This window comes from Myodes glareolus, chromosome 14, assembly GCF_982192425.1.
Source record: "Myodes glareolus chromosome 14, mMyoGla1.1, whole genome shotgun sequence".
Classification (NCBI taxonomy): domain Eukaryota; kingdom Metazoa; phylum Chordata; class Mammalia; order Rodentia; family Cricetidae; genus Myodes; species Myodes glareolus.
The window spans coordinates 9,432,817-9,460,384 of record NC_142039.1 but is presented as its reverse complement, the minus strand read 5'-3'; the positions used below and the strand labels follow the sequence as shown (position 1 = coordinate 9,460,384).

The window sequence follows — 27,568 nt, the reverse complement described above, 5'->3', positions numbered from 1 at the left end:
CTGCTTCTCAAGTGCTGGGATTAAAAGCATATACCATCATGCTGAGCTCCATTTTGAAAATCTTTTTAAAAATATTTATCTATTATATATATAGTGTTCTGCCTGTATGCCAGAAAGAAGGCATCAGATCTCATTATAGATAATTGTGAGTCACCATGTCGTTGCTGGGATTGAACTCAGAACCTCTGGAAGAACAGCCAGTGAGTGCTCTTAACCTCTCAGCCATCTTTCCAGCCCCCCATTTTGAAAATCTTAGACTGAATCTTAGTCAGTAAAAAATTATCTTTCTTGAAATGTACTCAGTTTCACGTAGGCTTCCAGAATCCATCCGTCTCTTTTTACAGTGAGAAGGGGTTATCTACTGCCCTTGCTTGCAGTCTGCTATTAACAGTTGGCAAGAGGAGGAGGAGCTTTTACCAGTGTAAAACACTTAGAGTAGGTGGAAGTTTCTAGGTGGCAGGCTTAGAATTGACTAGATTTACCTGTTGTATAGGATTACTTATCTCGTAAGAGAATTAGAGTGCTTTCTTCTGTGGCTCAGAGGAATAAAATCGAATCCTTGTATTGCTGTTTCTTTTCTGTGTCTCAAGCAGAGCTTTCAGCATGGGGAGTTACCAGGCATTCACTTTTTTTTTTTAAATACTTATTTATGTATGTGGGTGCTTTATTTGCTTGTATGCCAGCATGACAGAGGTCATCAGATCGAAGAGGGTATCAAATCCCATTAGAGATGACTGTGAGCTACCATGTGGGTGCTGCAAATTGAACTCTTCTGGAGGAGTAGACAGTACTGTTAACTGTTGAGCCATCTCTCCAGCCCTCCACTTCATTTTTTTAAAGAATGTTTTCTTTTTGGAATCTCATGTAGAAGTTGAAGCTTTTTTGTATTGAGAGCTAAGAGAGCAGTATGGTCAAGAGCTGGAATAACTGTAGTATGTTTGATGAGACTAAAGTGTGAGAAAAGAGGAGACACACTGGTTCTAGTTTCAGACTTCATCCTTGGGCAGTGAGCACCAGCCCAAGGATTATATATTTAACTCTTTTATTCATAGTGCTGAGGACTGAAACTAGGTCCTCATGATTGCTAGATAGCTGTGGACTGTATACTGAGCTGTGCTCTTAAGCCCGCTTTTTAATTTTTTTCCCCTCTGAGATAGGGTTTCTCTGTGTAGCCCTGACTGTCCCGTGTCTTTATCTTGCCAACCAGCTCCCAAATCATGACAGGAAGACTTATTTTTTTTTTAATTCAAGTATCCGAAAACACTCTTTCCACTTCCTCCCGTCCTCCCAATACCCTCCCGCTCCCCCCACTCCCCCTCCTCCTCCCTCACCATTCCCAAGAGCAGTTAGGGTTTCCTGTCCTGTGGGGAATCCAAGTTCCTCCCCCCTCCCTCCGGGTCCAGGAAGGTGAACATCCAAACCGACCAGGATCCCAAAAAGCCAGTCCATGCAGACGAAACAAGATCCAGTGCCATTGTCAATGGCTTCTCAGTCTTCATTTGGACCTCGGGGACTCAGTCAGCCCCCATGTCAGCCACATTCAGAGAATCCGGTTTGATCAAATGCTCGTTCAGTCCCAGTCCAGCTGGCCTTGGTGAGCTCTCATTCGATCAGTCCCCTTGTATCAGTGGGTGAACGCACCCTTCGCGGTCCTGACTTCCAGTGCTCCAATGTGGGTGTCCGTCTCTATCTCCATCCATCGTCGAATGAAGGCCCCCTCTGATTTTGCTTTCCTTGCTCACGATCTCCCTCCCTCCCTCTACTTCTCATTTGGACCTAGGGAGTTAAGTCCAGTGTTCCAATATGTGTCTCTGTCTCTCTCCATCCATCGCCATATGAAGGTTCTGTGGTGACATGCAAAATATTCGTCAGTATGGTTATGGGCCAAGGCCAGTTCAGGCACCCTCTCCTCTGCTGCCCAGTGTACAATCTAGGGACCTCTCCTTGGGCCTGGAGGAAGACTTATTAATGTGAAAACTTGGCCGGTAGCTTAGGTTTGTTTCTAATTAGTTCTTTTGGGAGTGGGGTGGGTGTGGGTGGGATTTTTGTTTGTTTGTTGGTTTCGTTTTTGGGTTTTGAGACAGGGTTTCTGTAGCTTTGGAGCCTGTCCTGGAACTCCCTCTGTAGACCAGGCTGGCCTTGAGACTCAGAAGAAAGAGACTCACTGCCTGTCTCTTTATAAGGCATGTACCACCATCGCCTGGCCTAACTAGTTTTTATAACTCAAATTAACCTATCCTCTGTGCCTGGAAATTCTGCCTATCAGCCTTTTAGCTCTTTATTTAACTAATCAGAGTGACATAGCTTTCTTTACACAGTGTAGTCAGATATCTCAACAGCTGTCCTGGAACTCATGAAGAAAAGATGGCCTGGAACTCAGATCTTCCTAAGTGCTGGGATCAAAAGTGTGCACCACCACCACCTAGCTCAAAAAAAAAAAAAAAATAAATAAATAAAAAATTTTTTTTTTTTTTTTTGGATATAGGGTTACACTGTATAAGCCAAGCTGACTAGGAAAACTTGTGGCTGTTTTCTTACTTCAGTCTCCTAAAAGCTACAGTTATTATTATAGGCATGAGGCACAGATCCTTACTTCCTTTTAACTTAGGACTTTTCTTTTTTATTTTTCATTTATTCCTTTTTTTGAAAATAGATTATTTTCAATACAATGTATCCTGATTATAGTTTCACTTTCCTTCACATCTCCCAGTTTCTCCCCATATTCCCTCCCCTCTGGATCCACTCCCCTTCTGTCTCTCATGAGAAAATAACAGGCTTTTAAGAGATACCACCAAACATGACAAAATACAACATAAGATGGAGCACAAGCAATCAATGAATTTGAACATGGCAACCCAACCGGAGGAAGAATCCCAACAGCAAGCACGAGAGTCAGAGACCCACTCTTTCTCACAGTTAGGAGTCTCATAAACCGACTAAGTTAATAATAACTAGCTATATCATATACACAGAGGGTATACGTACATGTATACATACATTATACACACACACAGAGAGAGAGAGACCTGTGTTGCTCCTGTCCTGCTGCTTCAGTCTCTTGAGCTCATATATGTCTTGCTTAATTGATTTATAAGACCTTGTTCTCCTGGTGTCCTCTGTTATCTCTGGCTCTTACAATCTTTTCACCTGTGGAATTCCCTGAGCTCAAGTAGAGGTATTTATGGAGAACTCCTATTTCGACTCTGTTTCTGGATAATATCTGGCTCTGAGTTCTGAGTCTCTGTATCTGTTCCCATCTGCTGCTGGAGGAATCCTCTCTGATGACTGGATAAGGTACAGACATATGAGTATAGTAAAATATCATTAGTATCATCGTAAGAGTCATTTTATTGTGAGTCTCGCTCCACCCCCCCCCCCCCCCCAATGCTTTTTGGTCACCAGTTGTGTTTAGTTTTACCATAAGTCTCTGGGCTATCTAGTCTCTGGTTCTTTGTTTCCCAAGAAGTGTCGGGTATGGATTCCTTCTTGTGGAGTGAACTTTAAGTCAAATCAGACTTTAGTTGGCCACTCCCACAAGTTCTGTGCCGCTGTTGCCCTAGCATATTTTATAAGCAGAACAGATTGTAGGTCAAAGGTTTTGTGGCTGGGCTTGTGTTCCCATTTCTCTTTCGGTAACCTGTAGAATACTTCCTGACCCAAGGAGGTAAATGTAGGGGTTAAGATTCCATGTTGAATGAGTTGTGTAGGTGTTTTCCTAAGGTAGTGTGTGCCCTGCGGTGGTGTTGGGGCATCTGTATGTCTTCAGCTTGTGGAGAGCAACCCTTTGTCTTCGCAGTAGACTGGGTTGTTTGGGGATTTCCCTGGGGGGAACAACTTGTCCAACAACTCAGTCCTACTGGAAAGCCTTGCCTAGTGACAAGAGATGGCCAGTTGAGACTCCTTATGCCTCATTACTAGGAATCCTTGTTCGGACTACTATATATGTCAGGAAATTTCCACAGGACTAGGTTTTCACACCATTCTCCATTTCCCCCCAATTCCAGTTGTCTCCCTGGACTTCCACCACCTTATCTCTCTCCCTCAGTCTGATCCATCCCCACCCATTCCTGTCTCTACCTGCCCCCAGTCTGCCCTAAAATATCTTCCTTTGGAGATCTATGCATCCCCACCCTTTCTTTACAACTATCGATTGTAGTGTGATTATCGCTTACTTACTGGCTAATATCCACTTATAGGTGAATATATACCCCATTTATTTTTCTGGGTCTGGGTTACCTCACGCAGGATGATTTTTTTTCTCTAGTCCCATCCATTTATGATTTCTTTTTTTCCTGGTTCCATCCATTCACCTGCAAATTTCATGATGTCATTTTTCTTTTAGCAGTTGCATAATACTCCATTGTGCAAATGTCTTTTCTTTATCTTTTCTTCTGTTGAGGGACATCTTGATTGTTTCCTGGCTGTTATGAATGAAGCCGCAGTGAACATTAAGCAGGTATCCTTGTATTATGATGGACGATGATGTAGTGTTCTTTGGGTTTATTCCCAAGAGTGGTATAGCTGCATCTTGAGGTAAATTGATTCCCAACTTTTCTGAGGAACTTCCATATTGATTTCAATAGCAGCTGTACAAGTTTTCATTCCCACCAACATCAGGTTGTTCTCTAATGTCAGCAAAGTGGCAGCAATATCACAGAAAATTACTATGCCATTTAACTATATCCCCCTATGTGAGCATTTTGCTTTTATCAGTATTTGTTGTATATGCTACTGAATTACATGAGGTTATTTTCATACTGTTTATAATCTACTTTGAGCATATGTCACCCCATACTCCTTTCCACCTCTCGCAGTACCCCTTTTTTCAACTTTCATATCATATATACATGAAATTTTATATGACTTTATAAAATCTAGGAACCACAAATGAGAGAAAACATGGCATTTGTCTTTCTGAAACTTGACAATGATGTATCTGTTTTCTTTCTCTTTTTTTTTCTTTTCTTTTTTTGGTTTTTCGAGACAGGGTTTCTCTGTGTAATAATAGCCCTGGCTGTTCTGGAATTTGCTCTTGTAGACCAGGCTGGCTTCGAACTTAAAAAGATCTGCCTCTGCCTCTCAAGTGCTAGGATTAAAGGCATGCACCACCTCCGCCTGGTGATATATCTATTTTCTTGTTGACAGTATAATTTTGCTTTTCTTTATGACTGGGGAAAATAAAACTATGTATACATACAAATTTCTTCAATTTTTTTTTGTTGTTTTTGTTGTTGATGATGAAAACTTAGGTTGATTCCACTTGTGATAGCGTTGCAGTAAATACTAATATACAGGTATCTCTGATATGTTAATTTAGATTGTTTGGAGGAAATAGCCAGAAGCGGTATCGCTGGGCTGGATGGTAGATATATTTTTTTAAAGTTTTGCAGAACTTTTATACTAATTTCCAAGGTGTTTGGACTAGTTTACATTTTCTTCAGCAGTCTAACAAGGGATCATTTTGGTTATTTTCTTGCCAGCATTTGTTGTTAATTGTTTTATTTTAATTTATTCTTTTTTCCCCCTGAGACAGGATTTCTGTGTGTAGCCCTGGCTGTCCTGGAACTTGCTCTGTAGACCCGGCTGGTCTCAAATTCACAGAGATCTGCCTGCCTCTCCAGAGTGCTGGGATTAAAGGCTTATGCCATCACCGCCCGGCTTTTAATTTTAATTTTATGTGTATAGATGTTTTGCCTCTATCTTTTCTTAATGACTGCCATTCTGACTGGAGTGAGATGGTCTGTCAGTTTAATTTTAATTTGTATTCTAATGGCTAGTGAGGTTGAATATTTTGACATGTTTATTGGCCATTTTTACCTCGTCATTGTCTTTTGCATGATTGGTTTGTTTGATATCTTGTTACTTAGCTTTTCAAAGAAGATACGCTTCTTTTATCTATATGAGTGTTTTGCCTGCATTTATGTATGTTCACCATGTGCCTGCCCAGTGCCCTCAGAAGTCGGAAAAGGGCATCAGATCCCCTGAAGCTGGAATGAGAACTGCCATGTGAATGGTGGGAATTGAACCTCTGTAAGAACAAGGGCTCTTAACTGCAAGAGCCTTCTTTCCATCGAGTTTAAATTTTGAGTTCTTTGTGTATTATTCCTTTCAGATGAATACCTAGTGAAGACATCTTTAATGATATAGACTGTCTCTTTACTTATGTGTCATTTGACAAGTTCTGTAATTTCATAAGGTCCCACTTATCAATTCTTGGTCTCATATCTTGCGTTACTAGAGTACTCTGCAGAAAGTTATCCATTCCTCTATCTTGAGGTGTACTCTACTTCCCTCTCCCTTCTTTTCAGTCAGGGTCTTTCTGTATAGCCCTGACTACCCTGGAACTTGATATGTAGACCAGGATGGCTACGTAGACTTGTCGCTAGTTCTGGAATTCACTGTGCTTAGTCCAATTTCTCCTTCTTAACAGTTTCAGAGTCTTAGGTTCTAGCTTAAGGCCTTCTATACATTTGGAGTTGATTCTTTTATGTACGGTAAGAAGAGGTAATGGTCTAGTTTTGTCTTCATATGGATATCCAGGTTTCCTAACAATGCTTGTTGAAGATGCTTATCTATCCTCAAAGGTATATTGTTGGCATCTCTGTCAAAAATTAGGTGGGTTTTTATTTGGGTCTTCAAATGTAGTATTGATTGACATATTTGTTTTGCCACTGCTCTGATGGCTTTGTTACTGTGGTTCTGCAATACAGCTTATGATTACATTATATAATATCACTTATGATTAGATGGTCATAACTCTAGTATTCTTTTTAAAGAAATATTTTTAAAATTACTTGTTAGCAACTTCATGTATGCTTTCCTCCTCTCCATCTCATGAATTTCTCCCCTGCATGCCCCCTTCTCACTTTGGTGAATTCATTTGTTCACACCCCCGTGTGTGTGTGTGTGTGTGTGTGTGTGTGTGTGTGTGTGTGTGTGTGTGTATTGTAGTGGCCAGAGGTGAACTGTGTGATTTCTAAGACATCTCTTTTTTTCATGTGGTGGCTGTGTGAAATGAGATCTTTTTGCTTGTGTCACAATCATAAGCTTTTATCAACCAGGCTGCCTCCCCAGTTGCTTACCTGATTTCTCATATATTATTAATAGCAAGACCAGTAACTTTTGGTTGTTAATTTTGTTTCTTTTCACATGGATGAAAATATTTATCAAATACAAGAGTTTTCAGCAAGTATATGATTTAGGGTTTTATGTATAGAGCAAATTTGACATCTTTTTCTTCTTTCTACTTATATTTCTCTCCTGCATTTTTCTTTTTCTTTTTAATCTTAATGCTCTAGCTAAGCCATTAAGGACTATCTGATTTTAATGGAAATGCTTCTTGGGTTTTGATGACTTTATCTATAGGCTTATCATGTATTGCCTTTTTACATTGAGATAATGCCCTAGTCTAGGCTTTTATCATGAAGGTATGGTTTGGTTTTGTCAGAAGCCTTTTCTGCATCTACTGTAATGATCATGCAATTTCTATCCTTATAGCATTTTGTAAATCCATTACGTTTATTAATTTGCATGTGTTAACCCATCCCTGTATCTCTGGAATGAGGCCAACTTGACCTTTTTTTTTTTCTTTTTTCATTTTGGTGTTTCTCGGTTTGCAGATATTTTGTTGAAGTTTTGTACCTATATTCAAGAGAGACGTTGTTCTACAAGTCTTTGACTTGTGCATGTCCTTCCAGCTAACCCTTACCCCCATCTCTCTCTTTCTCGTGTTTTTATTGGCTTTGATACCAGGGTGGTACTGCTTTGTTAAAAAAGAATTTTGTAGTATGCCTTTCTTTTCTGTTTTATGAAATAGTTTGAGAAGTAGTGATGTTGTTACTTAAAGGTTTGGTGGAATTTAGCAGGGAATCTTTCAAATTTGGCCTTTTTTATTTGGGAGTTACTTAAATTACTACACTAATCCTGTTGCTTATTTTAGGTCTGTTTAAATTACCCTGTTTTCATAGGTTATATATCTAAAACCACATCTACTTCATTTTGCCTTTCCAATTTAGTGAAGAATAAGTGTTTTATTTGTAGCCAGTCGGTGATGTCGCAAGCCTTTAATCCCAGCACTCGGGAGGCAGAGGCAGGAGGATCTCTGTGAGTTCTGGGCCAGCTTGGTCTACAAGAGCTAGTTTTTCTCAGGATAGCTCTAAAGTTACAGAGAAGCCCTGTCTTGAAAAACCAAAAAAAAAAAAAAGTGTTTTACTTGTATGTACGTGTTTGTGTGCGTATGTGTGTGTGTGCGCGCACCTGTACATACAAGTTCACATGCAAATGTGTGCTTATGTGTGTAGAGGTGCCTTCCGTGATCACTATCCACCTTATTTTTGAGACAGGATCTCTCACTGAACCTGGAGCTCTTCTGATTCGGCTAGTCTGGCTGGCTGATAAGCCCCAGGGAACTTCCTGTCTCCCCCACCAGTGCTGTTTTTACAGATGTACACCTCCATGCCTGACTAGTACTTGGGTGCTGGGGATCCAAACTCAGGGCCTCTTGCTTATGACTAAGTCATCTCCCCAACCCCGGAATATAAGTTTTTAAGATATATAGTAATGATTTTATGAATTTCAATGATATATGTTGTAATGTGTTACATTTTGTGTTTTGTAAATTTGGGTCATATGTTTTTGTCCTTGGATAGTTTGGCTAAGGGTTTGTTCTCTTTTCAAAGATCTATTCTGTCATTGAGTTTTTGTATTGTGTTTTTAACTTTTATTTTTTCCTGAATAAGTTTTCTGTGCGTGTGCATGTGTGCCCATTGAGATCTTAAGTTGATATCAAGTATTTTCCTCACTTTCTTCCCTTTTTTTTTGTTTGTTTTTTTTTATTGAGACAGGGGCCTCATAGTAAGCTTTGAGCTCACAGGTTTGCTAGACTGACTGACTGGTAAATCCCAGGGATCTTCCTTCCTGTCTATCCCAGTGCTGGGATTTCAGGCACTTTTAGATGGGTGCTGGGGATTAAGTCAGGCCCCTTTCTTTAAGGGAAAGGAATCAGCCCTTGATTCTAGTTAATTCTCTTTGTCTTGATTATGGCTTGTGATTTTCTTGTTTCTCTAAGGTCCTAAGGTACACCTGATGTTACTTATTTGAGATATTGTTGTTTAATATAAATACTCGGACTGTAACTTCCCTCTTAGGACTGCTTTCATTGTATCTGGTAGATTTTGATAAGCAGTGTTTTAATTTCAATTGACTTCTTAAAGTTTAAAAATTTTTAATTTTAATTTACTTCTTAAAGTTTAAAATTTTTTTCTTCTTGATTTCCTTAAGGATCTATGCAGTAGTGTAGAACCAAGAGTTCATGTGTTTTGTGGATTTTTTATTTTTTGGGTGGTTTCTCTTGATGTTCATTTTGAATTTTGCTCCACTTTATTGAAATAGAATATAAGAAGTGATTCAGTTTCCTATATTTATTGTCGCTTTATGTCCTATTATGATATCTTAAAGAAAAATTACATGGGCTGTTATGTAGATTGTGTACTTTGCAGTGTTTGGTTAGAATGTTCTATAGATATTTATGAGGTCCTTTTGATCTGTGATGTCATTGACGCATGAGAATGAGATACTGAAGTCACTATTTCTATGTGAGGTCTGTTTTATGAGGTCGTTGGTGCATTTGTGCTGTTGCTCATCCAGAGTCTTGCCATGTAGCCCAGGCTTATCTGAAACTTGAGATTCTCCTGCCTCATTTCGAATGTTTCAGTTAATTATAGATTTGCACCATCAGGTCTAGTTGCTGTTTTAACTTCTACGCTTTGCTGTCTCTTTTTCTTCTCAGACTGTGTGCTTTTCTTCCTCTCTCTTTCATTTGAGACAAACTGTCCTCAAACTCGAGGAGATCCACCTGCTTCAGCAATGAGAGTGCTTGGGGATACATCTGGTTCATGTAGCCTAAAATTCTGTGTAAACTTTTTTGTGAACTATTAACTACACCGTAGTACTTTTGTATGTAGTTGGAATAAAAGGACATTTTAATTATAAATTCAGTACTATTATCGATATAACTATTGTTAAAGATTCTAATTTGTCAGAAATACTCTGAAAATGTAAACATTAGCTTTTTTTCAGGGGTGGTATTGGAGGGAGCACATGCCATACATACTCCATGTGGAGGTCAGGGGGCAGCTTGTTGGAGTTGCTTCTCTCCCCCCATCCCCTCTTTGGTATTTGAGATAGGGTTTTTCTCTGTAGCCCTTGCTGTCCTGGAACTCCTTCTATGACCAGGCTGGCTTTGAACTTACAGAGATTTGCCTTCCAAGTGCTGGGATTAAAGGTTTGCACCACCACTGCCCAGCATGTTGCTTCTCTCTTACTACCATGTAGGTCTGGGCAGTATTTAGACTTGATTGTACCAACTTGCTGTCTTTAATTTTTTTTTTTTAAGACAGAATCTTACTGTGTAACCCTGTCTGACCTGGATTTCACAGCTTCTGTCTCTGTCCCCCAAGTTCTGGGTTTAGATATATGCACCACCACACCCAGCATAATGTTAAAATACTAATGTTTTTCATAGCAACAGGGGAAACTTAAAAAAAGAAATTTAAATCTTGGTGCCAGATCTAACCCACGTTCATGGTGGATATATAATGCGTTCTCAGATCTAGTCAGTGTTTGGAGTATTTGAACTTTTTCCTCCCCAAAATCTTCTTTGACTTTGACACTCGTGAAAAATCTCCTGCTGCTTTAGATTTTCTGTGTCTCTATTTCTGAAGTCTTTTTTTTTCCCCCAGAGTGAGTATAGAGTTTATTCAGTGGGTTATGGAAGGAAAGGGAAGGAAGGGGGAGAGAGGGAGGGAGAAAGAAACCTATTTCTGAAGTCTTAACAGTGTATTCTTTTGGTATATACTGTTGGTGGTCTTCTTTTTTTAACAGATTTATTTATTTATTATGTATACAACATTCTGCCTCCATGTATGCCTGCATGCCAGAGGAGGGAGCCAGATCTCATTACAGATGGTTGTGAGCCACCATGTGGTTGCTGGGAATTGAACTCAGGACCTCTGGAAGAGCAGCCAGTGCTCTTAACCACTGAGCCATTTCTCCAGCCTCCTAGTCCCTTTTATATTAGTCAGGATTCTCTAAATTATCAGAATGCAGTATAATATTATATATGTATACACACATATACATACATATATATGAGTGGCTATATTTGTTATATATTAACTTAGGTATATATATTATATATAATATATTAAGAATGTGTATAGGCTGTGATCCTCTTATCTGTAAGTCTATATTATTTACTCATTATAGCATGACATTAAAATTTATTGGCTTGAAACTATAATAAAAATTTATGGTGTTCTACCTACATATTGGTCAATAATTGGAGTTTAGCAGCTAGTTTTAGCTCAGGGTCTCTTATTCAGTTTCTTTAGAGATGACTTAAAATGTGGTTTGGGGGGCTGGAGAGATGGCTCCGCCATTGGGAGCACTGACTGTTCTTCCAGAGGACCTGGATTCAATTCCCAGCACTTCCAGGGGCGTTCAGAACTGTTTGTAATTCCAGTTTCAGTGGACCTGACAACCTCACACAGACATACATGCAGGTAAAACACCAATACACACCAAATAAACAAATAAATTGTTTAAAATATTTATTTAAATTGTGGTTGGGAGATGTGCGGACGAAATCAGGGAGTAGACTGATGACTCTTTTGAAGGATTGAGTGAAGGTGGGAGAACATTTTCCAAAATGCCTTACTCATGTGGTTTCACGCTGGTATGCAAAATGGATCATGGTGTCTTAGCGCTACCTGAGTATCGTGACAGTGACAACTATTCTTTCCAGTATGAATGATAGAAGAGAGAAAATCTGTCTCGACACTACTACTTTTTTCTGGAGTGGTTGTGGCAAAACAATATGTGATTTGTTTTTTGTTTGTTGGTTCAAACTGTATTAATGGAATATTATCATACTCCTTTGGGGGAGGCTTGTGATAGGATTTCTCTGTGTAACATCCCTGGCTGTCCTGGAATTCATTATGTAAATCATGCTGGCCCAGATTTTTTTTCTTAATTTTTTTTTTAAAGATTCATTTATTTTGTGTATGAGTACTCTATCTGAATGTATGACTTTATGCCAGGACCTTTATAGGTTCATTGGACCACTGGAAGAGTAGCCAGTGCTCTTAACCCTCCGAACCATCTCTCCAGTCCCCCAGGCTGGCCTTGAACTTGTAGAGATCCACTGCCTTAGCCTCCTCAGTATTGGGATTAAAGGCATGCACCACCACTGGCTGGCTCTCTCCATTTTTGCAGTATGTATCTATTGAACCCGTAGATCAGTTGGTCAATGGATGGGAAACATTACCTAGGGGTAAAGGTCTTTGGAGAATGATGGTTAATTTTAATAGTCAGCTTAGCACAACCTAGAATCACCTGAGAAGGGAATCTCAATGAAGGATTGTCTAGATCATGTTACTGTGTTTATGGAGGGAATTGTCTTGATTGCATTAATTGAGTAGGAAGAACTACCCATTGTTGGATACATAGTTCCATGGACACTGGATCCAGCTTGAATTAGAGTGGAGAAGTGCCTTTTTCATGGGTGCGCTTATTGTTCTTTCCTTCTGACTATGGATGTAATATGATCATCTCTTAAACTTCTGCCTTTGAAATTATGATGACAAAGGTACTTTCGTAATTTTTTTCTTTCCATATCTATTTCTTGGCATTCTACAATAAGGGCATCCTTCAATAATGAAGAAGGGAGGAATCTACAGCGGTAACTAAGGAGTGGAGTGGATTAAGCAATGCAAGAAGAAATAAATGTCCTTTGGATTTAGTGCTAAAGCAGCTCTTGGGGATTTTCAAGGTAGTGGGTTGGAGCAAAAATTCAATGAAGGTTTTAGCGTGAAGACCAGGTTATAGTGAGAGTACTGAATTCTTTTAAGATTCTTATAGATGGACCTGGAGAGATAGCTCAACAGTAGGAACACAGGCTATTCTAGAGGACCAAAGTTCAATTCCCAGCACTATATGATGACTCCAGTTTTAGGGAATCTGCCCCATCTTCTGGCTTCCATGGGAAGCATTCATGTGGTACACAGACACATATACAGGCAAAAACATCAACATATGTAAAAGAATAAAAATAAGTAAACCTTAAAACTTTTTTAAGGATTAAAAAAATTAAATCTTGAGGCAGAGGCAGGCAGATCTCCATGTTTGAGGCCAGCCTGATTTAGGGCTACAGAGCAAGAGTTCCAGGATAGCCACTATTACACAGTAAAACCCACCTTGAAAAATAATCTTATTTTAAGAACTTAGATGTGAAAAAAGTTGTATGTATAAAGAACATACTATTGCTCTAATTTGGCTCAGAAAGAAGTGAAGAAGCATGAAGGTGAGTGAATTACTTTAGTGAAGATGATGCTATGGAGAGCGGCTGTGAGAAGAGTGTTGATAGTTAGAGTTGGAGGTGGGTAATACGTGTGGAGGAAGTAGGGAGGGGAAAACAGGTTTACAAAAGATACTGGAATCTAAGGGCCAAGAAGATTTCATGTAGTCCAACAGTGAGCAGAATAAGAGGTTATAGAATATAAGTTATAGTTGGTGGCACATGCTTTTAATTCCAGCAGAGGTAGGCCCTCCTGGTCTACATACTGAGTTCCAGGACAGTCAGTGCTATGTAGAGAACCCCCTCCATTAAAATAGAGTATTGTCATTTAGTATTTCCTTGGTTCATTTTGGCTAGTGGCAGTATCTCTAGGGTGTTGGAACATGATTCTCCATGGGCTATAAACATCTTAGACTCATGAGGGACTCTGACTTCCTTTTTTCCTGATGATCTTCCTGGTTATTTATATAGCAGTTTTGGAAAATGGAAGCTTACTTATTCCGAGCAAAGGGCAGATTTGTGTATAGCTATGGAAATAAAAAGATAATACCAACTTTTGTAGTAATTGACAGGCATACGTACTGCACAAAGTTGGACTCCTTACAAGGTTCTTCTCTCATAATGTAATACATTCCACTTTGTGATGACAAGTGTAATATGGACCTCTTCATGATACCTTGTCATCATTGGGGCTTGGACCATCAGCACAATGTAGTCTGTTTCTGGTGTAGTGAGTAATAAACTCTTCTCTGTCAGTTTGGGAGCATTATGTTCTCTCCTGGCATCCACAATATTACAGTGGGTTCCTTGTTAGCATGTTCGCAGAGGCAGAGCTGGGTTTCATATTGGCTGCTCTCGGTGCTTTCTGATAGGTGTGGACCCTGGAGGAATTTCTGATTGCTTCCTTTCCCCTCATACTTACTATTAGAATACATATCTAGTAGTTCTTTTCACTTTATATGATTATATTTAGAAGTTCATTGTAATACTTGAACAGTTGAGTTTATTGTGTTGTGTGATTTTTGATTTTGCTATCTAGTTACTTTTTGTGGTGTTTCATAGAGATTGCTGCTATTGGTTTTTTTTTGTGTGTGTGTTTGTTTTGTTTTCTATCTCACTACTTTAAATGGGTTTTGAAACTATTGGTTTCTCACTCTGTCTGTGTGTGTGTGTGAGAGAGCGAGAGAGAGAGAGAGAAAGAGAGAGAGAGAGAGATCCTCACTCTATAGTTGAGAGAGAGAGAGAGAGATCCTCATTCTATAGTTTTAATGTCCTTGAATTTACTGTGTAGCTAAAGGGTGTTGGACTCATCATAATCAAGTTTGAGCCTTCTGAAACCTGGGATTACAATCTGATAGAACAAGAGGTTTTTTTTTTTTTTCTTTTAAAGTAGGCAATAACAGAAACAGATCAATCTGGTTTAGTTGTGCCTTTTCCATTAAGTAGAGAACCAAGCGCTTTTACTCTCAAATATGGGAATCAAATGGACACTGAGATTGAGCTCAACCATTAACATTTTAAAAATATGTATTTTTACTTTGTATAAATATTTTTATGTATGTGTGTGTGCTCTGTGCCCATGAAGACCAGAAGAAAGCATTGGATCTTCTATAACTAAAGTTGTATTCTTTATATGTTTACTCATAGAATCCTTGAGATAATTTAGACTTGGCAGAAAATAGAGTTGAATTACATTTACAAATAGTAAGATAGAGTTGAATTTGAACCCAGCTTGTTTCTTTAATCTTCTCTTAACCACTGTGTTATGCTTAAGTATGCCAGTGTGAGTTAGAGTAGTAACAGTTTTTTTTCTTAATGTGTGAGGGTTTTAGCTTACATGTATGTATGTATACTACTTTAATGCACTGTTTGTAGAGGCCAGAAGATGATGTCAGAGCCCCTGGAGCTGGAGTGACAGATGGTTGTGAGCTACTATGTGGGTGCTAGAAACCGAACCTGAGTCCTCCACAAGAGCAACAAGTGATTTTTAACTGCTGAGTCATTACTCCGGCTCCCAGAGAAGTAATATGAATTGAAAGGTCTAGGAAATGAGATACTTACAGAATGAGATATTTTTGGAGTTGCAGGGAAGTGGAAAAGGTGCATGCTAGGTCATAGATGGTTCTGGGTATTATTAGAAAAGTGATAGTGTAAATATAAATAGGGATATTAGAAACACTAATTACAACCATGTGGACTTGAGTATGCATTTTATTTAAAGAGCTGATGAGTCTGATTTCAGTAACATAGGTAGTGAGATGGTAAACTTTTGGAAGACACTTGGAGTTCAGGATAGTTAGGCTCATTCTTATAATAAAATAATTACTTTCTTTAATTCATAAAGATAGGAAATTATTTCAGTAGAGAAGAAGTTAGAATAAAACCAGATAACTTGAGTGTTGAGGCCTTGCTTAGGAGAAATAACGGAGATATTGGACATAAAAGAAGAAAAAAATTTTTTGAATATATTATCTTCAAATAGGTTATGGTGTTTAAAAATTAACACACAAACACGCATAAAATATAAATGTTTGTTCCATTTATTTTTTTGTCAAATGATAATTGTCTTCAGTCTTAATTTTGCTTTTTGATTTGAACCCTAGTTCAACATTTAACCCAGTTTTGCCTTTCCTCCCCTTTGCTTAGTTGACCTAATATTAGGTATCTTGGGCTAGAGTCATAAGGTCTTTATCATCTCCATGATGGTTTCAGAAAGAAGCCAGCAGCTTCTGGGTCCTTTCAAAGAAAGGCAGTCTACAGCCATGCAGGGAGGCAAAATTTTTAAAAACTCTGTTGGACCCCAGGGCAGAGGATCTATTTGCTAAAGTCATGGAAACTTAAGCCCAAAAGCAAAATGAGGACTGTGGGTCTTTATAGGTAAAAGTTTGGTTAAAGGCCATTACATTTCAGTAGGAAAGAATGCCCTTTGATGCTTTTGTGTAAAGTTACACAATTATCCAAGTCTTGGTAAAGTTTTCTTTTAGTAAAGAACCATATAATAAATATTTTTGTATGTTGCAGGCTATATACAGCCTCCTCTTCTGATCATGTTTCTCCATCTTCCTCTCTTCTATTCCTTTTCCTTTCTTCTCTGACCCCTTCCTTCAAGTCCCTTAGCAATAAACATCCTCTATTTTTGAATAGGTGTGAACATGTTGCTGTCAGATTCTTTTAGAGACATGGAAACCTCATCCCCCACCACCTCCCAGCACTAGGGCTTCATACATGCTGATTAAGTGTTCTACCATTTTGCTACAGCTACAGCCCCAGTTTTTTCTTTCCTTTAAAAAAAATTAGATTAACTTATTTTATTATTACTTTTATTTAACAATCTAGGAAGTTTACAGCCATCAGCAGTTTCAGTGCATTTTCAGGTGCAGTTGGGAATCTCAGTGGCGCTGTTACTGTAGAGGACCTTGTATGTAGAACATTTATTGCATACTTTGAATAGCACATGTGAAGGGATCTCTCAAAAATTGACCTCATTGTTTCATTCTCAGCAAAGTGACCTGGTCCACTCAATATGACCTTTATTGTTTCTGATGTTAGAGTTATTCTCTTTTTACAAGAAATTTATGACCTCTAGAAAGATGATAATTTGATTGATATATACATGGTGTCAGGGCCTACACATTGGTTGTTTTTTCCCGTTCTTTCCCACCCACTGTTTTCTCACAAATTCTTCTTTGATCCCACAACGATCAAAGGTTCCTGGTCACAGGAAGGGAGTTACTTTCCTTGGGTCACAACTATTTTTTGCAATGCTTGGGTGATTAGTACTCCTCAGTTTCCTTTTTTAAAGCAGCCGAGGTTACATAACTGTTACTTCTAGTCGATGAATGAAAGCTGAATGCCAGGGTTGTTGAGAAAGTCCTCCCTCTCTCCCTTCTCTCCAGAGAGGGCTGGCAATAAGAGTTCCACATAGGCAGCTCTTTAACTGTCCTTCCTGGTATTCATCCTGTGATCCTTTTCTCAGTTCCATTTGTTTATGTTATAGAAGTCATGGATTGCTTTATGGGGCATACAATTTTTCATTTGTGCTTGCTACTCCATAGATTTCCTTTAGAATCACATATTAGCCCATGAGACTGTCTTAGTGAGGGTTTCTATTTCAGTCACAAAACTATGACTAAAAGCAACTTGGAGATGAAAGTTTATTTCATTTTACAACTTTCAGGTCACTAAGAGAAGCCAGGGAAGGAGGCAGAAACTGAAGTGAAAGCCATGGAGAAACACTGCTTGCTGGATTGATTTCCCCCTGGCTTGCTCAAGTTAACTTTCTTTTTATACCCTCAAGACCACTTGCCCGGGTTTGGTATCACCCAAAATGGGCTGGGCACCCACACATCAATCATTAATCGAGGAAATGCCCCCATAGATTTGCACAAAGGCCAATATGGATAGAGGCTTTTTCTCAATCGAGTTTCTTCTTTTGGGTAACTATAGCTTGCATCAAGTTGAGAAAAAAACCTAATCAGGACAGGACAGAAGCTCTAGTGCTAATATTATTACACTTTTATCACCAAACTTTCCAGAAGTCTATCATTTACACACTTTGCAGGTCTAGGGTACAGGAAATCGCTGACTCAGAGCTGATTATTTTATTATAACAAAACAGTAGTCAGAGTATCAGTATTTTCTGTATCATTCTTTAAGTCCAGTTCTCATGAGACAATGCAGAGGATCAGATGAAATATATTCCTACTATCTGTCACATTAAAGGAGAGGACCCTGGGATTAAGGCATCTCGGGGGGGGGGTGCATGCACATGCACACACATTTATATGCGTATGTACATACATGATGTTTACACACACAACAACAAACACAAAAGCATAGATGCTCTTTCCTCCTTTATGCTATTCTGACTTTTGAGGCAACCTTGAAAAGTTAGTCTAAAAAAATAGTTGTTTTACTTGAAATAGTAAACTGAATGAAATGGCCACATCTGACTAGGAAACCAGGAACTGAGTTTATTTAATTACTGGTTATTCAGAAATAAGATATTTAGGTAGAGTATTTTCCATACATGATAATGAGCAAATTATGAGTGGCTTTATAGTGTTTACATTGTATTCACAGCCAAACGTTAAATGAGGCTTGTTGATTTTTCAAGACGGGTTCTTTATGTAGCCCTGCCTGTACTGGAATTCAGTTTGCAGACCAGGTTGGCCAGGAATTTACAAAGATCTGCCTGCCTCTGCCTTTCAAGTTCTGGGATTAAAAGTGTGTGTAACTCTGGGCTATCCAAAATGGCACTTCATGATTGTTTTCTTCAGATTGATCAATCTGCCTCTTCTCTTCCTTCGCTTCTTCTCCTTTTTTTTCAGGACAATTCTAATGGATATTCTAGTTTACTTTCTGTTGCTGTGATAAAAACTGACCAAACCTAGCTGTAGACCAAACTGGCTTTGAACTCACAGAGATCTGCCTGCCTCTGCTGTCTTCTACGTGCTGGGATTAAAGGTGTGTGCCACCACTTGGTGAAGCTGGACAATTTCAATGGTGGAAGAAAAAGACATGAATTTGGTGAATAAATGGTTATTTGTATAATGCATTTTGGCGGTTTAAGACAGTCTGTCATATATAGTTCAAGCTTACCTCAAACTGCCTGTGTGGTCGAGGATGACCTTGAACTCCAAATCCTTTTGACTAAGTAAGATAATAGGCTTGTTCTACAACACTTCTCTAGCCTATTCTTGAAGCCATGAGTAATTATAGAAAATTAAATAGGGTAGAGCATTTAAAAATTAAAATAAAACAAAGAAACACTTATCTTCTACTAATCCAAAATAGTCATCATTACTAGTAGTATCCTAGATTTTTTTCCAGTGCATACACAAATAAAAAAAATGATTGGATAGTTAAAAATTATTTTGTTAAGTGTGTATGAAATATTTTGATTTTCAAATAAAAATTTCAGCCCCACGTAACCTTTCTTCTGCTTTTTTATTGGCTGTTCAGCTCTTTATTAGAAAAATGAGGTGCTTTAAACAGACAAAATAACACAGCTTCACTGAGTTAAATATACAATAATGCATGCAATACATGTTTGCATCATTAAAACAAATGTTCCACAGCATGAACAAAAGTAACACACTTTATAATTATATTCTACAACATATATTGGAAGAATATAGTAAATTAATATAGAAATGACTTATTTACCATGTCTCTGCCCCCCCCCCCCCCAAAGCACACGAAAATTGCAGTATAGTTCATCTAGGCCAGAATTATTTGTACCTTATAAGTTAATGTAATCAAACACATTTTAGTATCCATACATAAAAATTCCCTAATACCACCATTGTGCTTTCTTTCCTTGTGATTTGGTTGTATTACTCTTGCCTTTTTCTTAGTTGTTTACTGTTCCTTGATAAAGTACTCAAATTTTATTCATATCATGTCAGCTAGGTTTATTCTTGGGCCTGTAGAAACTGCTGGCTGATTTGGTACTTGTTATTGGTCTTATTCAAGGTACCTCAGTTCTTTCACGTATCTTACTGTTCATGTGACCTTTCTAGCTGCTTTATGCAAGACTATCAAGTGTTTTTTTTTAATATTTATTTATTTTTTCTGTAAATTAATGTTTTCCTTGCATGTGTGTCTGTGTGAGGGTGTTGGTAACCCTGGAACTGGTGTTACAGACAGCTGTGAACTGCCGTGTGGGTCCTGGAAATTGAACCTGGGTACTCAGAAAGAGCAACTTACCCATTTCTTTCTTCCTACACCAAGCATTTTTTTTTCTTAGATTTATTTATTAGCAGGTGGTGGCACACACCTTTAATCCCAGCACTGGAAGGCAGAGGCAGGTGAATATCTGTGAGTTCAAGGCCAGCCTGCTCTACAAGAGTTACTTCCAGGACAGGCTCTAAAACTACAGAGAAACTCTGTATCGAAAAACAAAACAAAACAAAAAATTATTTATTATGTATACAGTGTTCTACCTGCATGCATGCCTAAACGCCAGAAGATAATATCAGATCTCATTACAGATGGTTGTGAACTAAGGACCTTAGGAAGAACATTAACCCCTGACCCATTTCTCCAGCCTTGGAGCAATGTTTTTGTTTTTCAACATGATTACTTCAGTAGTAGAGGTGGAAGCTCTTAAAGTTCCTTTTTCCTAGATTTAAATACTGTCTATTGCAGTGAGTCACAAGACTAACTCGGAGTTGGAGGAGAGAATACTTTTTGATAGAACAGTGGAACAAAATGGAAGTATCGCTGTTTTGGAGTAATCAATTAAAAGAAGTATAATAAAGTTTCTTCTGAAATTTGAGTGAAAGGTTTTATTCTGTTTACATTTTTGTTTCACTGTATTTACAGTCAGAAACAGTGGTTGTTTTTAGTATGTTATATTAAGAACTGTATCCTTAATATTTATGTGTTTTGTTCTGCAGGAATATAATAATGCCTTTTAGGACAGGGAAAGGAAACTTATTCTTCCTGTCTTGAATAGGTGAAGTGGTTTAATGGGTTAAATTTTTATGTATTTTGGGAAATAGATAGATTCAACTAACTGAATATTCATACACAGTACTGAGAACATTTTCGTAGATAACCTGTGATAGTAAACAAAGTTAGGATCTTATTATGTAATTTCTTATTTAACCAAATTTTCTTTTGTATTCAGGTGTGGATTAGTTCTAGTGCTTCACAGTTGCATTAGTGTAACCTTGCCTTGCTCTCCCTTGTTGTCTTTGTTTTGCTTTTGGTTGTTGTTATTAGAAACTGAGGAAACAATTTCTTTGCTTGAGTTTCTTTGTCCTCGTGTCTAGTAACTGAACGTTCAGTACATGGTAGCTTGATATGGTGGTGCCCACAAAGAGTCCTAGCACTGAGGTGGTTGAGGTGGGGTATTTCTCATTCTAGATCTTACATAGGAGCCACTTCTTTTCAAAACAATAAAAGCCCAAAGAATTAATTATGTGTGTGTGATATGTGAAGTGTCCTGTAGGTCTTAAAATGCTGTTTATAAAAAAATGGATTTTAGCAAGGAAAAAAAAATCTATTTTTGCTATATATAAATATAGCAAGTAGAGACAGCCTTTAGTTGTTCATTGTTATTACTTAGATTGGACAAAGATAAGGAAGGGTCATTTAAAAATAATTTTTATACATAACTGAAAAAATGGGTGATTTCTCTTACAAAGGTTATAAAAGAATATTTCATATATGTGAATTATTAATATTAAAACATGTTACTTCTGTTTATTTTTAGAAATACAAAGAAAAGGACAAACACAAACAGAAACACAAGAAGCAACCAGAACCATCACCTGCCTTGGTTCCTTCTTTGACTGTTACTACAGAAAAAGTAAGATTGAAGTATCAAATTTTATTTTATGTAATTAATGAAATATTGGTTTTTGACTTCCAAGGAGTCTTTTTATTCCCAGTGCTCTGGTTACAATTTTGCCCACCTTTCTATCCATGTATGCACTTAGAACTATCGTTTTCTTTGTCCTTTATGCTATTTTCTGTTTATTCTGTCCTTGTCTTCAAGGACCATGTAAGGATAACAAATGAATGGCACCGTCTAAATTAAGAAATAGGATTTAATTCAGATTTCAGCTACCTGTGACTTAGAAATCTGGCTTCACCACTTAGTAATTGAACCTCTTAGGTTGATTTGCCTTTCTGCAACACTATTTTAATACCTGTAAAATAGGGGAAATAATAATTGAAATTAAGATAAAATATTTAATATTACTAGCATTAAGTATTATTAAAAACATTAAAAGAACACATACGTCTGGTTCATATTAATTGTTAGGCATTACTCAGATTATCATAAGATGATTTGAAAACAGACTAGAAATGGGAACATTTGACTGGGAAAGAGGTGAGTGAGGAAGTGCATTTGGAGATGAGGCTCATATAAGGGCTTCCCTGCAAAGGTCTAGCTGCGTAGGCCTTGTGTAAAACCTCGCCTCGGTGTTAGTGAAAAGGGAGCTATTAGGCAGAACTGAAATTAAATATGGTGTGTGACTTGAGTTTTATACTGAGTTTGGGTTGCTTTGGTGAAGGGAGGGGGAGGGAGAAGGTGGGAAGACGAGACGCCAGGGAGGCTATAAGGAGGTTCTTAAAATGCCCACCACTGAAGGTGGCACTGGAACTGGAGATAGCAAGAGGTGTTCATGTTTGAGTACATTCAAAAACGAACCCCTTGTGACTTTCTAAAAGATACACTTGAGGCTTCAGAAGAAAGAATCGTCATGTATACAGGTTTGGGTATCAGAACATGTTCAGCAGTTTAAAATAAAATAAAAATTTATCATGTCCCTGGTTCTGTTTGCAAGGTAGTCTGGATACACTGTACTAGTCTATCATTGGTAGAGGCTAAAATCAGAGTGTCACATCGCCTCTCACTGGGATGAATCTTTTTAACTCAGATTGTGGTTGTAGGATTGAGGCTCCATTCTGTGTCTGCGACCCCTTTTCCAGGCAGCCCACTCTTTGCTAGGTCCCTCTCCCTGGTCAGCTCCTTCATCCCAGAGCCGGGAGCATCATGTTTAGTGTTTTTCTAACTTTACCTCTGCTGTGTCTTCTGCCTTTAATTAATTTGAAGTCCTTCTTTATATTCAGAACCAGATTTTCTTATTTTCATGGTAACAGGAGGGTGAAAGAGGAAAAAGCCTTTGATTTTGGTACCTGGAGATTTAGTTTTGTGTCATTGTTTTTCTAAAAAGTTCGTAGAAGCATATAAGCATCAGTTTATTTCTGTTTTTAAATTTGTGACAAATTGAACCTAATCATTTATAAAGTAATCTTAATAGATTCATTACTTTTTATAATTAATAGGAGACATAGTAGTTTTCTTACCATCATTGCAAATAACTTAAGGGTATTAATTTTGCATCCCCAAGGGTCCCCATACAGAAGATTTTCTGTAGTTAGTGAGATTTTCTTCTTGTAGTATTTATAGGAGAGGATAAAGACCACCCTCCCTCCCTTCAGTATTGCTGAAGTTAGAATACTAGGCCTCATTACTGCTAGGCAAGTGGTTTCCTACTGAGCTATACACCAGCATCAGCCCTGTAAGACTTGTTTTCAAGATGGGGTTTCTCTGAGTTATAGCCCTGGATGTCCTGGAAATGCATTTTGTAGGCCAGGCTGGCCTCCAACTAACAAAGGTCTGCGGGCCTCTGCTTCCCAAGGGATTAAGGGCGTGTATCACCACCTTCTGCCAAGACTTTTTTGGAATTGCTTTCTTATGTATAATTTTTATACTTTAAAATTTTAACGATTAATATTTTAAGAAATCTTACAGACTTGTTATAATGAAGTCAAAGTACAAATTTATAAAAGTCACTTTCTTTTTCTTCTTTCCTTGCACTATATACCAAGACAGTTATATTTGAAGGTTAAGCTTTTCTTTCTTTTTTGTTTTGAGACAAGGTTTCTCTATGGTGTTCTGTAGACCAGGCTGACCTTTCTACCTCTGTATCCACCAGCCTCTCCCTCCCCAATGCTGGGATTAAAGGCATGTGCCACCATTACCTGGCTACTTTTTAAAGTAATCCTAATTTGGAGAAAATATAAATGCCTATTTTATAATAAAGTTCAGTATACCAGATACATTGGGCATTTTGTTACTCTTAATTTAGTTATAGCAATTATTTAATAAGTTACACATATTTAAAGTAAAACAATATTAAAATTATAAAGACGATGATAAGGAGGGAGCAGGTCTCAGTGTTGATTTGCTTGGCTGGAAATGTACAGAATGCCACCTACCTCTGTCTCCGGAGTGTTGGGGTTAAAAGTGTACAGCAACACAACAAAAAGTGCATTTTTGATAAATTTTAAGTACACGTATTAATAAAAAACTACCACCATAGTTCTAGGCAAAAAATGTGTTTACAATTATCTTTTGTGTCTCCCATTCCCATCCCTCCTTAGGTAATTCTGCTTTTTGTAACTTTAAATTAGCTTGAATCCTTTAGAAAGTTTAAAAGGAGAAACATACAGTATGGCACTTTTTAAATTTTGGTTGGATTATTTCATTCTGCATAAGATTTGAACTGTGTTATGTGTATCAATAGTTGAATCATTTCTGTCATTGTCTGCTTTCTTGTTTTATGGCTAGAACAGCTTGCTTATTGATTCAGTAGTTGGTGAATATCTAGGTTTCTGTTTTTTGGCTATTACAAATAAAGCTGCTATGAGCATATTACAAGCCTTATATAGATACATGCTTTTTTATCTTTTTTATTTTTGTGTAGCCTAAATAATTAAAACTTAGAGACAGATATTGGGAAAAACAAAGCAGCCAACCACTAGAGAGACCTTTTACCTCTCTCTACCAGTGCTCAGACCGAAGGCACGATCCTCACATTGCCAAACCTAAGACTTGACACTCCACTGATCTCCTAGCCCTTATATGCCTTATATTCTTCTCTCTGCCCAGCCATATTGCTTCTCTGTCCACCTCCCTATTGCTGGGGTTAAAGGCATGTGCTGGGTTCACCTTTGTATGAGCTCTGTTTTCCTTTTAGATAGTTTTAATCTTCTGTAGCCCAGGGTGGCCTTGAACTCAGGATCCACCTTCTTCAGCCTCCCAAGTACTGGGATTAAATGCATGTGCCACAACTGCCCGGTTTGTTCTCTTCATTTTTAATATTAACTCCTGCTTTACCTGGGATTAGTGTTGGCATATCTTTACTCATCCATTTTCTTCAAACTCTGTGTGTCTATACTTAATGTCTTAGTTACTTTTCTGTTGTGATTACATTGACAAAGGCAACTCAAGAAAAGTAGCTTGCTCTGGCTCATGATTCCAGGGTAGAGTCCATCCTGGCAGAAATCACAGCACTAGGAGCCTGACTGAGACAGAAGCTAGTCACATGGCACTTGGAGAGGGAAATGGCTATCTGTGCTAAGCTCTCCCCCCCCCCTTTTTTTTTTCCTTTTTGGGTCAGGGTTTCTCTGTGTTGGTTTGGAGACTCTCCTGGAACTCACTCTGTAGACCAGTTTGGCATCAAACTCAGAGATCCACCCTCCTCTGCCTCCTGAGTGCTGAGATTAAAGGCATGCACCACCACCGCCACTGGGGTGCTCTTCTACTTGACTCCAGGATCCTAGCCCAAGGAACGTCACTGCCTTCAGTGATGAAGCCTTCCTACCCCCAATTAACCTGATCAAGATAACCTCCCTTGAATATGCCAGGTGATCTTAGATGTCATCATGTCAACAGTTGAGATTAACCATTGAAAGCTTCTTCTAGGCCACACGTGGTCTTTGAATTTTGATCTACTCTGACAATCTTTCTGTGATTAAACCATGTTTAGAACACTTAATTTATATATTTGGGCTACTAGGGACCGTAATTGGTACTATTTTCTATTTGTTGATTTTGTTTTTTCTTTTCTCTATCATTACAGCCTTTTGTGATTTTGTATATTCTGTTCTCCTTTTTTGTCCTCCCTCCCTCCCTCCCTCCTTCCCTCCCTCCCTCCCTCCCTCCCTCCCTTACAACCTCCCACCCTCCCTCCTTCCTTGCCTGTCTGTCTTTTTGTTTCTGGCCTTTATCTTGCTTATAATGGCCTATTTTATTGAGGCACTGTTACAGGATCTTCTGTGTGGCTCTAGGTGGACTTCTACTCAATGTTCTTGTGTATTGGTTTCCAGAATGCTATAATTGGGTGTAGGTTACCATACCATTTATTAAACATCAAACCATACGAACACTTAATTACTGTCTCAATGATTTTGATATTTTTGTTGTATCTGATGTTGTTTTTGATGCTCTTAGTTTCTTTTTTTATTTTAATTTTTTATTAATATTTGTTGAGCTCTACATTTTTCTCTGCTCCCCTCCCTGCCTCTCCCCAGCCCCCTTCAACCCTCCCCCAAGGTCCCCATGCTCCCAGTTTACTCAGGAGATCTTGATTTTTTCTACTTTCTACTTCCCATGTAGATTAGATCTATGTAAGTCACTCTTAGTGTCCTCATTGTTGTCTTAAGTTCTTTGGGATTGTGGTTTGTAGGCTGGCTTTCTTTGCTTTCTGTTTAAAAACCACCTATGAGTGAGTACATGTTGTGATAATTGTCTGGGTTTCCTCACTCAAAATGTTTTCTAGCTCCATCCATTTTCCTGCAAAATTCAAGATGTCGTTATTTTTTCCACTGTGTAAATGTACCAGATTTTCCTTATTTATTCTTTGGTCGAGGGAATTCTGACTGTGACAAGCAAAGCTGCTATGAACATAGTTGAGCACATGCCCTTGTGGCATGATTGAGCATCCTTTGGATATAAACCCAAAAGTGGTATTACTGGGTCTTAAGGAACGTTGTTTCCTAATTTTCTGAGAAATCGCCACACTGGCATTCAAAGAGGTTGTACCAGCTTGCATTCCCACCAGCAATGCAGAAGTGTTCCCTTTTCCCCACAACCTCTCCAGCATAAGTTGTCATCAATGTTTTTGATCTTGGCCTTTCTTTCAGGTGTAAGATGGAATCTCAGAGTTGTTTTGATTTGCATTTCTCTGATGGCTAAGGATGTTGAATATTTCCTTAAGTGTCTTTCGGCCATTTTAGATTCATCTGTTGAGAGTTCTCTGTTTAGGTCTGTACTCCATTTTTTTTTATTGGATTATTTGTTTTTTTGATGAGCAATTTCTTGAGGTTTTTTTTTTTGTATATTTTGGAGATCAGACTTCTGTCTGATGTGGGGTTAGTGAAGATCTTTTCCCATTCTGTGGGCTCTTGTTTTGTATTGTTGACCATATCTTTTGCTTTACAGAAGCTTTTCAGTTTCAGGAGGTCCCATTTGTTAATTGTTTCTCTCAGTGTCAGTGCTGATGGGGTTATATTTAGGAAGTGGTCTCCTGTGCCAACATGTTCAAGTGTACTTTCCACTTTCTCTTCTGTAAGATTCAGTGTAGCTGGCTTTATGTAGAGGTCTTTGATCCATTTGAACTTGAGTTTTCTGCATAGTGATAGATATGGATCTATTTTCATTCTTTTACATGTTGATATCCAGTTATGCCAGCACCACTTGTTAAGTATGCTTTCTTTTTTCCATTTGCTATTTTTTGCTTGTCAAAAATCAGGTGTTCGAAGATGTGTGGGTTGATATCCGGGTCTTCTGTTTGGTTCTGTTGGTTCTCCTGTCTGTTGTTAGGCCAATACCAGGCTGTTTTCAATATTGTAGCTCTGTAGTAGGGTTTGAAGTCAGGGATTGTGATGCCTCCAGAAGTTCCTTTA

General features: G+C 38.3%; 1 protein-coding gene and 1 pseudogene across 13 annotated transcripts in view; one reads left to right on the top strand and one right to left on the bottom strand.

The window, feature by feature from the left end:
* The window catches only part of Mllt10 (MLLT10 histone lysine methyltransferase DOT1L cofactor), a 154,785-nt gene that overhangs the window by 58,827 nt on the left and 68,390 nt on the right, over positions 1-27,568 (top strand). For all 13 annotated transcript variants that reach the window (XM_085699030.2, XM_085699032.2, XM_085699031.2 and 10 more), the window contains one exon: positions 21,579-21,674. In XM_085699030.2, coding sequence (XP_085555156.1) covers positions 21,579-21,674 — 96 coding nt within the window. The remainder of the gene's footprint in view (positions 1-21,578; positions 21,675-27,568) is intronic.
* Positions 16,679-17,951, bottom strand: LOC148119753 (elongin-C pseudogene; annotated as a pseudogene).